Genomic DNA, 18,428 nt, shown 5'->3' on the forward strand with positions numbered 1-18,428 from the left:
CTCTAGTAAAAAGCCTGCTAAGATCCGTCTCTGATTCCTGATGATTGTTTTTCTCTTAGGGGATCCAAATACCTGTTTCGCTTTCCTGTAATTCTTCTAATTACTTCTACTAGAATACCTCTCAGTCCAGTATGAAACATATTACAGTCCATAGTCTCTGAAGCTACCCTAGAATTATCACATACCCAGAGTATTTGTGTTAAATTTATGTTTATGTTTTATACTTTATCTATCTTTTAATACTTTATGATTTCTCCTTACTCCTCCTTCTCTATCATCTTCTCTTCCTCTTCTTCTTGCTTTAAAAAATTAAACTAGGTAAGACAAGATTATATCACTTGCAAAGAACCTAAGAAAGAATCATCTCTGTTTCAAAGTCAAACGAAAGCAGAGCGTTCCAGGACAATCCCAGCCAATAGTTAAATAAAGTATAGGACTCAAGCATGGATTCTTTTGGGACTGAGGGAACTGATGGGACGAAATGAAAGAAAAGTTATAGAAAGGGCTTTCTCTCCACTTGATTCCTTTTAATGCTGCCCTTTTAGACACTAGTCTAGATTATCCCAAAGTCACATGACACTACAGAGGTTTACAGAGGCAAAATGAGAACATCAAAAGAGGAAAGGAGATTGAAGAGGAAAGAGGAGGCTGGAAGGCAGTAGCCATTAAAGGGGTATGTAATCATGGACAAATGCAGATAGAGTTTAAGCAAATTAGGGATAATCAATACATTTACCGATATTTAGTAGATATCTTTGGGCCAAAGAAATAAAGGCAGAAAATAAGGTAAAATAAAAGCAAGCAGGAAAACGAATACAGAAGAGTTTAGGCCCACCATACAACCATCTGTGACTTCTATGGACTGTTCTTCAAGATGCCTTAACCACACAAGCATCACCTTGGATGAATCATATTGAAAAGCTATCCGAGCTGGGTCAGATAATGATGAAATGGGTGCTTTGAATTGTTATTTTAAATGGAAATACTCTATGCCTTAGAAAAACGTCTGCATTTAAATTTTGTTTAACCAGTAACCTCCCTTCAACCCCTGCTTCCCAGCCTTATGTAATATTAATTGAAATTTTCTGGTAAAGTATTAGATTTTTACCCATCTGTAATTAGTTACTATTGTATCAGAATGGTATGTATGCAATTCTTTAAAGCACAGCACTTTAGCTGATTATGAGTGTATGTATATATTGTAAACATATTGTATTCTAAGTATTTTAATATATAAATTGCATTCCAAATTTTTAAAACACTTTTCAAGTTATAGTTCTTTTAAAGAACATATTTAGTTTACTAAGCAAAATAATCTGACCTTAAGTTGTTCTTCCAAAGCAGCAGTTGCGTGATCTCCACTAGATTCATCAACTACCACCACCATGTGAGTGAGAGAATTGACCCTGACTTGTTCTTGTTCTAGATCTTCTTGAAGCACCTGAAAGATAAAATGTATTAAAGGAAATTAAAATAATATTCTTACATGTATGTTGAAATCATTTGCTCTCAAATGGTGAAATTTATTTCTGCTATATCTCAGGTAGTCCTATTTTTCATTAAACTAGAACCATTCCAAGCCAATTTTCTGCTATGATGCTCAGTAAAATTTATATGTTTTATTGTTAATTTAACTGGAAAATATATAGAGAAGACAAATGTTAAGAAAGGTACTGTAGGATGTTCTCCTTCTCGTCCCACCCCCTTTCTCCCTTTCAAGGACTTTTCTCCTACAACTATCAGCACTTCTGGTATTTTCAGGCTCTTCTTTCTCTACTGAAGTTCTCCATTACCATAAAAATAAAACGAACTCTTGATTCAACAAACTGGTCCTGCTACTGTCCTATTATGTGTTCCTCTTCACTGAAAAAAAAAAAATGTATCCTATAGTTACTGTGTCTACATATTTATCCTACTATTCACTTTGCCCACTATCCCATTGAAATACCTTTTGTAAAGGACACCATCAACTTTCATGTTCCTAAATCAATAACCATTCGTTATAGCATCTTACTTGACATGTTGATTACTAACCTAATTGGCCACTCCCTCATTCTTGACACCCTCTCTTGATTACTGGCCTACATATGTGCTACTTTTTTTTTTTTCTATTTTGGAGATGGAGTCTCACTCTGTCACCGAAGGTGGAATGCCAATGGCATGATCTCGGCTCACTGCCACCTCCATCTACCAGGTTCAAGGGATTCTCCTGCCTCAGCCTCCAGAGTAGCTGAGATTACAGGTGCACACCACCACGCCCAGCTAACTTTTTGTATTTTCAGTACAGATGGGATTTCACCACGTTGGCCAGGCTGCTCTCAAACTCCTGACCTCAGGTAATCTACCCACCTCATCCTCCCAAAGTGCTGAGATTACAGACGTGAGCCACCGTGCCTGGCCTATGCGCTACTTTTTAGCTCCTTTACTGGTTTTTTCTCTTCCGATCAAACTACAAATCAGATAGATGTCAGTCCGATTTATAAAAACCAATAGATTCCTATCATACTAAGAAAGAAAATTTAACTTCTTTACCTGAAATTCTTATATGATCTAGCACCTGCCTACCTCACCAGTCTAACTGTATACCATTCTCGCCCTCACAGTGTTTCAGAACGACTTCCTTTGTCTCTCTTCCAAAAATGTGTCAAGCTGTTCCCTCTACTGGGATTGCTTTTCTTCCAGATGTTTAAATCATCTCTTTATCATTCAGGACTCAATATAAGTGTCACCTACCCAGAGCAGCTTTTCATGAGCAAACTATCCAATGTTACTCCCAAGTAATTCGCTACTTCTGTCATTTTTTTAATTATAGCATTGCCACTACTCAATAATTTCTTATATATCAGTTTAGTTCTTTTGTCTCTACTTACTATAATATGCAATCCACTAGAACAGAGATGCTCTCTATCCTTCTCACTATGTATTATAAGCAAATAAAGATCAATAAACGTTTCTCAGATAAATGGTGCCATGTGGAAGTTTGGGGAAAATATGCACAGATGAGTTTGTTCCTTCCTGATTTCACAAAGATTACAATATAGTAGGAAGAATCAGTGATTTTTAGTGTAATCACAATTACACTAACCTAAACAGAAAATAACCACTTGGTCTCAACTGAACCCTGGGATAAAACCAGAATAATTCAAATCTTGCCTTTCTAACTTACAAATGTGGCTCTGAAAAAATCATTTCCCCCTTTTAAGTGAGGCTGTCACAAAGTAGTATTTCCAATCTTTTTTAAAAACATGACGTACAATTATTTTCTAATGATGAACAGGGGTAAACACAGGAATAAATTAGGGGTAAACAAAGGAGGCTGCTCTAGAACCAAGGTGTCTTACCTGGGTGCCCCAGATCCCTTAAGACCTTACCCTGTTACACTATTTATTATTGGGATTTCTCTGAATAGCTATTTGAGACTTCTAGCCAACTAGTTTGCTTCTTAGAACATTTTGTTACATAACACAAGAGTGGAGAAACCAGCTTAGGACATCTCCCGTTACTTTCTGGCAAACATGCTGTGCCTACTTGCAAAACAACAGTGCTTAGCACCTATCAGCCTAGCTCTTAGGGATTCAAACGCTATGGCAGGTGGAAGGGAACTCATTAGGATGGCTGAATCACAATCTCAAATGCATGAGCATTTTTATCCCGGGCTTATTTTCCAAGCCTCAACATTTTATAACACTGTAAAATCACTTCTTTTTATTTCGTCTCTCTAGATTTTCATGCTACATTTTCAAGTGAAGCAATTTAGAATAAAATGACTATGCATCTATTTTGTGTGTTGTGTGGAATCTATACTGCCTATCACGCCTTTGACATTCCAGAGCTTATAATGGTTAATAAAACACTTTCTGTCATGAGGCCAAAAATGGAAACATTAAAATTCAGAGTTGTCCTTGACAATCATGTTGAGTCTGTGTTTTCTGAGTTATATAAGAAAGGACTGGGAACATTTTGAATGTGTCAGCCAGGAATGTTTCAAATAATAATTGAAATGATAATTTCGTGGCCAACGTATGATAAGTTGGTTTTCTGAATTTAGCCAATTCTTTTCTGTCCTTCAATGAGTATATATAATTACATATATTACAAAATTACAAGTAAATAATGCCATAGTGTTCATTTTTACATGTAAATTGCTTTTTGACAATTTTAATATATTTCAGTTAAGAAATGTAAGAAAAACATTCTTTGATCCATGAAATGAACCCAACTGATATTGAGTCTTTTAAAGGCTATGTGATCAAACGTACTATTTTCTCCATTACTTAGTTGTTCTGATTTTGTTTCGCTTATCTATTTGTTTTATAATCGGAAATGGCATTCTTACCGTATTGATCAAGGGTTTATATTTTATGCTTGGCAGAAGTGCTAACATAAAGTACCACTAAAGCGAGTTCTGAGATGGTAGCATTAAAATCAAACACAAGAACCCTCTGGACTTACGGTGAGTAGAAGGAAATAAAGGAGCGGGGAAAGCCTCTCTACACTGACTAAGAAGGTTGAAGAGTCCAGAGTACTGGACTAGACTTGCATAAGGTACATGTGATTTAATGTTATTTCCAGTATCTCTTATCCTCTATGACTTTTTAAATCGTATTTCTTCTTTCTCAGCTAATTAGGAATTAAACTAAAAAAGGTTAAAGTGACTTTTTTGAGCACACTAAATAGCTATAAGACAAAAGCTATGGCAAAACTGTAAGCATATCTCCTATTTTCTCAGACTTCAAATGCGAAATAAATACTAGTGAATATCACAGTATTAGCTAATCTCCTTAATATTAACAAAATACAGATTATAAACTATCCAACGTCCAGGGTTAATTTTATTATTTTTTTTACAATGATTCTTACAAGTAGCAGAAATGCCACAGATAAAAAGCTGGAGTTAAAAAGTTCAATTGTTCTGCCAGCCTAGGAATCCATGAATAAAGGCCTTGATCACTGGGGTAATGAATGCCTGCCTACTTCTCTAGTTGGAAAGAAATGGATTCTCAAGAGTATTTTAAAAAAATAATACGCTGAAGTGTTGTAAGGCTATATTTAATTAAAATTTTAAATACTGACTTCTTATGGATTTGAATTTTTCATAGATGAAGTTATACAATGGAGATTTATATTTGATTTGCTAATGAAGCTTGAAATATGAGCCAAATTATTTCCAAATATAGATGTATCCCTAGAGAAGTACACAAAAATGTTTGTCAGAAAATAATACCTTCAAATTAAAATAATGTGATATAATATTGTTAAAACGTTTTCCTTTATTAAAAGCTTCCAGATTGTACATACACATACACATATATACACACATACTAGGTATTTTATTATGCATTTATTTTCATTATTTTATTAAAGGAATGCTTTTGTAACACTTACCAGATTTCAACAATCTATCATGTTCCTAATTAAATTTCATTACCATTATTAGATAGATACAAATGTTACCAATGTTTGTTCTCGAATGTCAAATACTGTATTTTTTTTCTTTATGACAAGAGAAAAGGGCAACAGTGAGATTTCACATTAAGAATGCCTAGATTTGACAAACAGTTTTTGTTATACCTCTATGAATAATTGTATTTCTTGTAAATAAGTCTCTAGTTAAAGGGCTTAACGAAATTTGTTACTCCCTTAGTACATGTTCCCGATTTTATTATTTAAACATGACTTTTCTTGTACTTCTTTTAAATGCCATCAGTGATACTGAATTCTTCTGGCTCTTGTCCATGTCAAGTTAGTTTTCAAAAGTGGCTTAGAATAACCACTGGAGAGCCACTTCAGTGTTTCTTCTAGACCTATGCTATTTTACCCTTTCTTAGCACACATGTAAAATAATACTTAGGAAATAAAGACATGGAATTATGTAAGGCTAGGGAAATTTTTGATTTGATGTTTAAAGGTGAAGAGCAATAATTCATAGAAAGGTAGTATAATAGAAAACAAAAACAAGGTTGGGGTATCCTGTAAATTCGATGGGAGAAGCTTTTGTTTTACTTGTCTATTTCTTTTGGCCAGAGCATAGACTCAGCTACCAGAAACAGGAAAGAACAGCTGTTACCTATATGTAAAGTTTGCTTTTTTTTTTAAACTACTCCTCCTACTTCATTGAATGCCCAACAGCAAATTGCCAGTACTTGCAGGTCACACACACACACACACACGCCACACCCCTAGAAACAACACAGACCACTGTTCATCATGAATTGGAAGGCAATCTATTGTCTCCAAAAATGACTTTAAAATTAATATATTTAGATGTTTAATTACAAATATTAAGTAGTTTGTAGTTCATCTAAATAAATGCACACATAAGGAAAGACTAACGAAAAAAAAATTGTACCAAACATAAAATTTCCAAAGGACATTAAGAATTCAGAATGTTCTAGGAATACAGTTGAGTCTAACATCTAGGAAAGTAGTATCTTAAAAAAGCTGTCTGATGAACAAAAAAATCCCTAGAAACTAATGATCATGATAATTCAAGACATCTGGACAGGAATTGACTTTTTTTTCAAATAAAAACTTCAAGTACAGATCACAAAGTGTTAGGATATTTTAGGAAATGATGGGGTGGTAGGTAATTTATTTTTTTCACTCTCTTTTCCTCTACGCCCCATTCTTTCTACCACCTCTACACTGGGCTAGGCTCTATATTCCTTGCTGGCCTGAATGAAATGATCTGTAAAGGACTTTCAATTTTATTTGCAGTGAAATATTCACTTTGCTAAGCCTGGCTGGTCACAGTATTCTCTAGCTTTCCATGAAGAGTTATTTATGGTATGTAACTTTGTTATAAATTTACTGAATATTTTAAATAATCTTCCCCAACAGGCTCCCCTAGAAAAGCTTTTGATATTCACTTACTTAAAGGTGATTGAAGATCTTTGTTAGTCCTTATATCAGAACACACTGATTTTATCTTTTTGTTAAAAATGAATGTTTATGTTTCTGCCAACTCCTAAGCTACCAAATGGGGGTTCGGAAAGACCGTTTCAATGGAGATTTGAAAGGCTATAAAAGCACACTAAATGCTTCTCAATAGCCTGAAGGGGACTCAATAAATATGAAAAGAAACTGTTTTAAAAATAAAGTAGACAATTAATGTACTCCTACATATGGAAAAGGACATAGGATGAAACAGATTGACCAAAACTTGTGCATGACTATGAAGAGACAGTAAAACTGTAGTCAAAAGTGTAGCATCTGAAATCAGATTTTCAATGTGTAATTCCTGGAAGCATCAATAACCAACCACGTGACTTTGAGAAAGTCATCAACCACACCAAGCCTCAGCTTCCTAATTTGTAAAACTGAGATAATAAAACTACCTATTTCTTTATGTGGTTAAAAAGATTGAATAAGGTAAAATTGTTTTGCATTTTGCCTGGAAAGCAGTATAAATTCCAAAAATATTTGCATCTAATTAGTTTAAAGAATTCATATTTAGCTATATTTATATCAAAGATTTGAAACTAAACTGCAATAACCTAATACTAATCTATTTTACCCTCATCTAATACATTCTGACTATCATCCTTTCTAATAGACATCATAAGTACAGGAAGAGAAGGTGATTTTTAAAAAGTCATGAAAAGAAGTGAAGTTACAGCAAAGTTTTAAGGTCTGGAGAAATACACAGTAAGTGTTAAATCCTTAAATAATACCTGAACTGCCAATTTATTTATACTACATTAATAAAAGTAGGCTCAAACTAACTGATCTGATGGTATCATAGAAAAATTTGCATGGGCAGACATATGTCATGGAGTGAGGACAGTCCCTGCTGACTAAATGGTAGCCCTCAATTCTCTTGCCTTTCTTACTCTTTCTACAATCCATGCATGCAGCCACCTATACATTCTGCATATAGTTACAGAATTAAAATCAGATTAAAAACCAATAACATTGAATAAATAATTATAAAATACCTTTACTGAAAATACTTACTGAAAGAGAAAAGAACAAGATTATTGGGAGAGTGTTTGGGTGGAAAGTTACAGGCAGAGCACAGAGGAAATGATATGCATTGTGCTGCTAACAGAATATAGTTGTGAAATTCAGTTCCAATGATTACCCTCCTGCTCAGACAGTATTGCCATTCTTAACATAAGCCTATTTTCCTGTTTCCCTTATAGTCCCTTTTCCCTCTATTTTAAAGAACTACAGGAGTAACGGTGATGAATTATTTCATTAAGCATGTTGATTCTGAGTATTTAATGTGTAGCTACCACTACTGCTTACTCTGTTTGAAGACTCATATGCACTCAGTCTCTGTACCTTCTATCCAGACATTCCCAATCCTGGGAAACCAAGTGCCACAACATCTTCAAATCTCTTTGCCACTTCTCTGCATCTACTCTAGCCTCTAGGATCTCAGGTGGAGTCAAGCTTCACTGGAATCTCAAAATGGAGAGAAATGGTGTCAAAGGCAGACAGGTCAAAGTTAAAATCAGAATCTACCAATTAATACTGAAGTTACCTTGAACAACTCCTTCAGCTCTTTGAACACATCTATTTGTCTGTAAAATCAAGTATTAATATCCTTCCAGGCCAGACATTTATAGAACATTCTATTCTATAACCACAGAATGTACATTATTCTCATCTGCACATGGATCATTATCAAAAATTGAAAATGTGCTAGGCCACAAGGCAGTTCTTAACAAATCTGTAAAAAATCAAAATCATATCAAGCATCTTCTTGCACCACGGTGGAATAAAACTAGAAATGAGTACCAAGAAGTCTCCTTAAATCTATACAAATACATGGAAAATAAACAACCTGCTCCTGAATGATCTTTGGACAATGAAATCAAGGAAGAAATTAAAACTTTTTGAAACAAATGAAAAGAGACATACAACATACCTCAACCTCTGGGATACAGCAAAGGCAGTCCTAAGATGGAAATTTATAGCATTAACTGCCTACACCAAAAAGATAGAAAGATCTAAAATAAGCAAAATAATATTGTACTTCAATGAACTAGAAAAACAAGAACAAACCAAAACCAAAGCTAGCAGAAGAAATAACAAAGATCAGAGCAGAACTAAATGAAACTGAGATAATACAAGACAAAAAGTTAAAAACGTTAGAGTTTTCCTTGAAAAGATAAACAAAATTAATAGGCCACTAGCTAGATTAACCAAGAAAAAAAAGAGAGGAATCAAATAAGCAAAGCCAGAGATGATAAATGTGACATTACAAATGATACCATAGAAATACGAAAGATTATCAGACTACTATGGGCATCTCCAGAAACACAAATTAGAAAATCTGGAGGAAATCAATAAATTCCTGGATACATATCAACTCCCAAAATTGAACAACAAGAAGCAAAAATGTTGGACAGACCAGTAACAAATAGTGAAACTGAATCAGTAATAAAATATCTCCCAAAAAACTAAAGCTCAGGACCAAACATATTCACAGCTGAATTCTACCAGACATGCAAAGAACTTGTACCAATCCGATTGTAACGATAGCAAAATATCAAACAGGAGGAAATTCTCCCTAATTCATTCTACGAAGCCAGTATCACCATCATACCAAAGGCAGGTAAGGACACAATAAAAAGGAAACCACAGGCCAATATCCCTGATGAATGTAGATGCAAAAATCCTCAACAGAATACTAGCAAACCAAACCCAAAAGCACATCAAAAAGATAATATGTGACAATAACGTGAGCTTTATTCCAGGTACGTAGGGATGGTGCAATATATGCAGAGCAATATATGTGATTCACCACATAAACAGAATTAAAAACAAAAACCATAGGATCATCTCAATAGATGCAGAAAAGGCATTTGATAAAATCCAGCCTCTCCCTATGATAAAGACCCTCAACAACTAGGCATTGAAAGAACATATCTCAGAATAACAAGTGATATATGACAAACCAAGAGCCAACATCATACTAAATAGGAACATGTTGAGAGCACCCCACTCACCCAAGAACTACAACAAGACAAGGATACCCATTTTCACTGCTCCAATTCAACATAGTACTGGAAGTCCTAGCTAGAGCAATCAGGCAAAAGAGAGAAATAAAAGGCATCCAAATTGGGAAAAAGAAAGTCAAACGATTTCTCTTCACTGATGATAGGATTTTACATCTAGAAAACCCTAAAGACTCCTCTAAAAGGCCCCTATATTTGATAAATGACTTCAGTAAAGTTTCAGGATATGAAATCAATGTATAAAATCAGTAGCATTTCTATACACCAATAATGATCAAGCTGAGAACCAAATCAAGAACTCAATCTCATTTACAACAACTACAAAAAAAATACCAAGGAATGCCTTTAAGCAAAAAAGTGAAAGGTGTCTAAAAGGAGAACTACAAAACACCAGTGAAATAAATCATAGATGACACAAACAAATGGAAAAACTTTCCCTGCTCATGGATTGGGAGAATCAATACTGTTAAAATAACCACACTGCCCAAAGCAATCTACAGATTGAACACAGTCCTTATAAATTACCAACATCATTTTTTACAGAACTAGAAAAAGATACTAAAATACGTAGAGAATCAGAAAAAGAGCCCAAAAAGTCAAAGCAACGCTAAGCAAGAATAATGTTGAAGGCATCACATTACCTGACTTCAAATTATACTACAAGGCTACAGTAACCAAAACAGCATGGTACTGGTATAAAAACAGATACATACAGATTGATTTAACAAAATTAAGAACCCAGATATAAAACCACATATCTATGACCAACACATCTTTAACAAAGTAAAAAAATGTATATATACACTGGGTAAAGGACATCCTATTCAGTAAATTGTGCTGTAAATATTGGATAGTCATAAGCAGAAGAATGAAACTGGGTCATATATCACCATATACAAAAATTAACTCAAAATGGATTAAAGACTTAAATATAAGACCTGAAAATACAAAAATCCTGAAAGAAAACCTAGGAAAAACTCTTCTCGACACTGGCCTGGGCAAAGAATTTATGACTAAGTACTCAAAAACAAAAGTAGACAAATGGAACTTAATTTTAAAATCTTCTGAACAGCAAAAACAAAAACAAAACAAACAAACCAAAAAAACTATCAACAGAATGAACAGACAACTTATAGAATGGAAAACAATTCCGAACTATACATCTAACATAAAACTAATATCTAGAATCTAAAAATAACTCAACATGATGAAAAATAGATAACCCCATTAAAAAGGAGGCAAAGGACATTAGCAGACATTTTAAAACAAGATATACAAGTGGCCAACAAACATATGAAAAAAATGCTCCACATCACTAATCATCGGAGAAATGCAAATTAAAACCACAAGGAGATATCATCTCACACTACTCAGTATGGCTATTATTTGTTTTTTTCAATGTCATTTAAAAAATTTGTGAATACAGAGTAGGTGATTTGTGGGGTACACGAGATGTTTTGATACAGTCATGCAATGTGAAATAATCACATCATGGAGAATGTAGTATCTATCACCTCAAGCATTTGTCCTTTGTCTTACAAGCAATCCAGTTATATGCTTTCAGTTATTTTAAAATGTACAAGTTATTATTGACCATAGTTATTCTATGATATGATCAAATAGTGTGTCTTTTCATTCTTTCTAACTGTAATTTTTCTACCCAATAACCATCCCCACCTCTCTTCCACCACCCTTCCCAGTCTCTGATAACCATCCTTCTACTCTCTATTTCCATTACTTCAATTGTTTTAATTTTTAGATCCCACAAATAAGTCAGAACATATGAGATGTTTGTCTTTCTGTGCCTGGCTTATTTCACTTAACATAATGATCTCTAGTTCCATCCACATTGTTGCAAATTACAGTATCATTCTTTTTAAAAGGACAGCTACCATTAAAAAAGTCAAAAAACAACAGGTGTTGGCAAGGATGTGGAGAAAAGAAAATGTTTATTCACTCTTGGTGGGAATGTAAGTTAATACAAACATTACGTAAAACAGTATGGAGAATTCTCAAAGAACTTAAAACACAACTATTCGATCCTGCAATCCTAGTACTGGGTATATACTCAACAAAAACAGCAAAAAGTGTTACATGAAAAAGATACCTGCAGCTGTATGTTTATCATACCACAATTTACAATAGCAAAGAATCAACCTAAGCGTCCATCAGTAAATGACTGGATAAAGAAAATGTGATATGCACATGTATATATGTGTGTATATATGCATATATATATACACACATACATATATACATATACACACACATATATACACACACACCACAGAATACTACATGGTCATAAGAAAGTATGCAATCCTGTCTTTTGCAGTTACATGCATAGGAACTAGAGGCCATTATCCTAAGTGAAGTAACTTGGAAACAGAAACCTAAATGCAACATGTTCTCGCTTATAAGAAGAAACTAAACAAAGGGTACACATGGACATCTAGAGTGGAATAATATAAACTGGAAACTACAAAAGATTAAAGGCTGGTAGGGGGGTGAGGGGTGAAAAATTACCTATTGAGTATAGTGTTCGCTATTCAGGTTATGGATATACTAAAATCCCACACTCCACCACTGCATGATATATCCATGTAACAAACCTGCACATGTACCCCCTCAATCTACTTTAAAACTTCTAAGACATGTTTATTACGAGAGTCAAATGAGACAATACATTAAATTCAGCTTGTACAGTGCTTAGATTTGGTAGGTGGTGAGGAAATGCTTATTTTCTTCCATTTCGGACGCATTCACATTATCCTTCCATTCTTACACTAAGATTCAAGGAAATAGCCCTTTTGCACATCAGTATTTATTTCTAATAACTTGGTAATCACATAACATTTTCATTATTAAATATCCTCAATGTGCCAAACTGTAGACCATTATGTAAAAATAGTTTAGTGCTTTTTTAGTCTTACTACAAATGACTTAGATTTTTAATTGTTAAAGTATACAGTATCATTATTTCCAATGAATAAGAGAGTAATACCAGATGTACCAGTAGAAATCTACCCGTATTAGAAATCTACTAGAAATTCTGTTTATAACAGAAATATTAAACACGATAGTACTCCATATTCTTCAGAAAAAGTATCATATTCAATCTTATTTTTTAACACAGGATTGGATTTACAGACATGCATTTTGTCATAAGATACAGTCATACATTTGCTGAGGAAAATTATTGCCTTAAAATTCATGTTATCATATGTGTCTTAGCTTTCGTGTAAGGTTTCCCTAAAATGCATTTTAAAATGTTTTTTTATAATTTATTTATTTACATTATTAATTTTGTATTACCTATACGAAAGAACTGAAATTGATTGTTACAGTACTGGTTCAGAAAAAGAGAGACATTTTACATGAGACTAACTCAGTAAATGAGAAATAGTGTCCTTATTTTTTTCCTTTAAACCCCACTGCAGAGGTCAGTGTCTTCTCATGAGGAAGTATTACGAGACCAATGAAATATAATAACTAATGTTAGTGCCTCTAAGATGAGAGAGTCTTGATCAGGTGTAATTTTCGTAGCTATTCTGATATACCTTAAAACAAAGCTGTGACATTCTAAGTAATGTTACTGAATCAATACTCAGTAATTTCTAGTAAACTAAGTAATAATCTAATAGCTAGAAACACTTGATTTGTAAAATCAGAATATGGGCATGGATTTTATATTATTATTATTATTCTAATAATCTATAGCATTACTGTGCAAATATATCCTTGGAATATGATGCTTGTTAATAGAATGCTTATGGGAAATTAGATGTCTTCTCAATTAGATTTTAAAAATTGTAACTGAATATCACGCACATACTACTATGTAGACTATATAAGTGTGATGTTCTTTTTTACATAAACTTCCAATCATTTATGTCAAAATAATAATACTACCACTCAAACCAATTTCATAGTCAATGCTTTACCACTATTAAGATATTTGAATATGGGAATGCAACAGAGATAGAAGGAAAAAAGAAAAGTCAGAGATTGAAAACACCAGAGAGAACATCACCAGGTAAGCCACTTTATAGATATATTTTTCTACAGCATTATTAATTTTTTTGGCTGTATGCACAACGTTTTAATTTAAATTATCAAAATTTCATGCCCTTGTCAGAAAGTTAGCCATGATGGAGATGGTTTGGATAATAAAACTAGTCAATATTATCAGAACATCTGTTCTAAAAACATTTACTGAGCATCAATTATTGACTAAGTACTCTGAAAACACAGAAGAACTCTGGCTCTCTGGTTATAATACAGTAATTTTCAGATTGTATTGTTTATCCCCCTTACCATCATAACCATTAAACTTTCATTAAGCACTTATGAGGGCAAAAGACAAGAAATAAAATGAAACTTCATAGCAGAAACAAACAACATGTAATTTTAACCTTGCTAAATATGAAAGCGAGCTTGCTAAGCACTAAAAGCACTACTTGATCCTATGGCATTGTCAAACTTAACTGAATCACTTATCCTTCTTCCAACTATTACATTTCTCTTTTTCACTGCCTATTTTCTTAATTCCAAATCTCAGGTCCAACTTGCCCAGTCTCAGAATCTATTATTTTGAGCTTTTTGTTCATTTCCTGAATCTAGTTCTATTGGTTTTGATCTCCAGAATGCTTTATACCTATTTACAATTTTCATTGTCATTGCTTTCATTCAGGCTCTATATACTTTCTGCAATATCCTCTTAACATGTTTTCTGGCCTCCTCTTTCTCTGCTCTTTCATTTATTTTCAAAAATATCTTCTTGGATATTTTTGCAGATATCTTATCTTCAAAAGACAAGTTTTCCTAAATTGTTATTTCTAGTTTAATTTCTCATGAATAATGGTTTCCTATTACTCATAAAACTACTGCAAATGCCTGAGTCTTTTATGTAAGACTCATGATCACCCTCCATGATCAGGCTTAAATCCTCCAGCATTCAGTATAGTACAAGATTGCATAAATAATTGGTTTCTGCATTCTTCGCAGCACCCATGTGCTATAATGAGTGTTTGTTCAGTGATATGGAATAGAATGCAATGGAATGAAATGAAATGTCAGATCCTTTGGCAGAATTATACCTAAACCTTCTCTGTAACATGAACATCTAGATCATTTTAAAGGTCACCAGATGAGGATATTTCACAATCTTGGCAACACAAATGTCTGCCTTTAACTAACCTTCAAGAAAAGGATAGGTGACTGAGCTTCTAAGAGGCTACCTAGTTTGTATTAATCAGTATTTCACATATAACCTTCACTGAAGTCAGAATATAGAGTATATATTTACATCTGCAAATTCTAGTAATTTCTAAAGTCTTTGTTGATACTGTCACCAAGGTAATGCATCTATGCACGAAAGTCTAAATCTCTCAAAAGAATGGAAAACCTAGCTAGTAAACTCAGCTTTAAACTTCATCCCAGTCTGACTGTGCCAGGAGACAAAAGATTTCACTGTTAAATATTTTCCTTTTGATAAAAATGCCTTCCAAAATGGCAAACTTCTTTACTATTAATGAAAGCTCAAGGCTTTTACTCCTCAATAGCATCATGCCACTCCTTCGAGGGAAATCCTTTCATTCTTTGTCAACATCACTAATAAATTCTATCCCTTAAGATAAAAAAGACCAGCTAGAATTATACGTGATATATTTTTTAACAAGGGAATGAGAGGTTCGATTTGATTACTGCCCAGAGAGACTCACTCTTGGGTGCCTCAAAGCTAAAGCAAACCTCTAAATTATCTCCCCAAAGCAATGTCTGTGAAGAATGAGTGGTTTCTCCCAAATGTTGTAGCCAATTGAACTTTTCTCGGTTACTCAGAGTAAACAGTTTGGCTAGATTTAATAGTAACCACCATACAGGATCAATTGTTTTACCTTACCTAATTGTCAGGTTCAGTAAAAGTGACTTATCTTCCTGGCATTTCACAGTGTCTGAATTTCTAGCCTGCCTCATAATAAAATGCTGTTGAAATGAAGATAGCAAAGGATACTGTCACAGAATATACAGAAGCATATCTGTAATATTCACAGTGTACTTGCAAGATTTGCAAACATTTTAATCTTGCCCTCCAGTTGAGAGAGAGAGCAGGTGACCTCTGATCGGAGCAGAATTTAAATAATTCACAGCAATAAAATCCGTATCTTTTCTTTAAGTTGTCATCTGCAATCATCTTTAAGAAAAAACGGTGATGGCACAAGGATTTAATGTCTATCTACACAAAGCTAAAAATAAATATTGTATTAGGTTAGAAGTTTGGTGATGCAGCAGATGGGAGTTGCCTCTGTGGGTACTCTAAGGTTACTGATGTATTTTGTTGTCAGAAGGAGAAATTTCCTTACTTTCAATGATTTACAATTCTTGAGAAGAAAAGCTGCAAAGCGATTCAATGACTATATAATTAAGGCTTTAGTTTGAACTCAGTTACCCAAATAAGTAATATTTATTTTCTTTTGTTTTATGAAGTGTGGCAAGACTAACAAAATAGTGTTCCTTTAATTCTGTATGTATGCTCCTTTTAGTCTTAAAAGACAATATAATGTCCATGTTTCATGTTTAAATAAATTCAACTCTTCGCTAAATTGTTTGATGTTAAGTCACCTTCTTCTCACCAAAATTGTTCCCAAGTAACAAAAGAGCATTATCAATTTTCAGGACTTGAATATTAATCTTTCCCTTAATTTTATAAAAAAAAGATCTGTCCTGAAGAGTGCTCAAATAGTTAAAAGTAGGAGTTGGCCTTTACTCTCTGAGCCAGCAAACCAATGCCTTCTGGCCTATTTATGCCCTTTAAATAAATAAATTATTCCTGGAGGTAAAATGTTACATATAATCAACTTGCATATAATCCTGTTGTCTTCTTTTGTTTCACATTTTTTCTTCAAGGCAATTTCATACTCATTAGAAATGGCATACTTTCAAGCAATGGATGATCTACTTAAACTTTATGACAATATTTGTCAAACATTTTCCACTTCATTCACATTATATCTTTCAGAAAAAAGTACAAAACATTTCAGGTACCCGGCAGAATATTAAGATCCTGGATAGCTTGTCTCACCTTAATGAACAGTCTGTTCAACATCCCAAGCTAAGAACTTCCTTCACAGCTGCCCTAGGTTATCTGTACTTAGACAGCTATGCTGACATTCTCCTTCCACTGCTCTCTTGGAGCTCTTCTTCCTGGATTTCTCTTTATACTCCAGGCAACCAGCAACAGTGTCCTGCCTTCTGATGTTCAGTGTTACTTGGCCTAATCTTGGCCTTTTATAAAATACGTCAACTTCCAAAAGTATTGGACACATTAAAACTATGACTGGAAGGAACACTAGAAACAAACTCACTCAACACTTATTTCCAAAGTAAAGATACAGAGAAACTGGGACATTAAGTGATTTTTGGAAAATGACAATATAGTTAGTGGTAGAACTGGAGCTTGAATTCTGGCTTCTAGTGGGAGAAGTTTGTCTTGGGTTAGATTCCTCCAAAAACACATCCTGAACAAAAGATTTGGGAACAAATGGTTTATTTGGAGGGTGAACTCGTAAGGCATTATGAGAGCATGGGAACATTCAGGAAGTTACCTTGTGGATACCTAGACCTCAGTCTTCCTAGGGAATCTCTGAAAGACTGTGGAGAACATACCTTAGAAATATCCCACTATGGGACAAAGATTGTACGTGATTTCTCTATCAACATTTACTCCTCATTGGCTAAGGTCAGCTCTGGCGGCACTAATTCCACTTCCTGTCCACCTTCAAACTGGCTAAAATGCTTCTGCACCAGAAATACCCCCAGGTAGAGAGAAGCCATTGCTGTACATTAACCTTGTCCAATCCATGACCCAGGATGGCTTTGAATGTGACCCAACACAAATTTGTAAACTTTCTTAAAATATTTTGGCAATTATTTCTTTTAGTTCAACAGCTATCATCAGTGTCAGTATATTTTATGTGTGGCCCAAGACAATTCTTCCAATGTGGCCAAGGGAAGCCAATAGGTTGGACACCCCTGGTTTATATAGACACTTTCTGCATGTAACTTCCAGTATAGGCCAAGGGAAAGAGGGCAGATATAGTGTCAACCAGAGAAGCAAATGTGCCACATAGGAAAAGTGGTACAGTTAGAGAACTAGCACTGTACCTAACTTCCTCACCAGATGTTCAATTAGTATCTATGTGACAAGTAATCACAGTTACAATTTCTACACAATTACAATACAGTTGATGTATTTTTCCTGAGGGCATAGCAGATGGGGATTACCATAGTTACAGTTCTTCTTAAATGCTAGATCTTAGAGGACTCCTGGGGGTCAGTAATAGTAAGGGCTGGCTCCATTTGTCATTGAAAACTGAAGCTCATTAAATTAAAAAAAAAAAAAACCTCATCAATACCTAATTTATTGAGAGTTTTTAGCATGAAGGGTTGTTGAATTTTGTC

At 34.1% G+C, this 18,428-nt stretch overlaps 1 protein-coding gene across 1 annotated transcript in view; it reads right to left on the reverse strand.

Annotated features, from left to right (window-relative positions):
- DMD (dystrophin) overlaps positions 1 to 18,428 on the reverse strand; it is a 2,251,240-nt gene that overhangs the window by 1,510,943 nt on the left and 721,869 nt on the right. The window contains exon 13 of the mRNA XM_032756167.2: positions 1,322 to 1,441. Within this exon, the coding sequence (XP_032612058.2) occupies positions 1,322 to 1,441 (120 nt within the window). The remainder of the gene's footprint in view (positions 1 to 1,321; positions 1,442 to 18,428) is intronic.

The sequence above is a fragment of the Hylobates moloch genome, unplaced genomic scaffold (assembly GCF_009828535.3).
Source record: "Hylobates moloch isolate HMO894 unplaced genomic scaffold, HMol_V3 SCAFFOLD_7, whole genome shotgun sequence".
NCBI lineage: Eukaryota > Metazoa > Chordata > Mammalia > Primates > Hylobatidae > Hylobates > Hylobates moloch.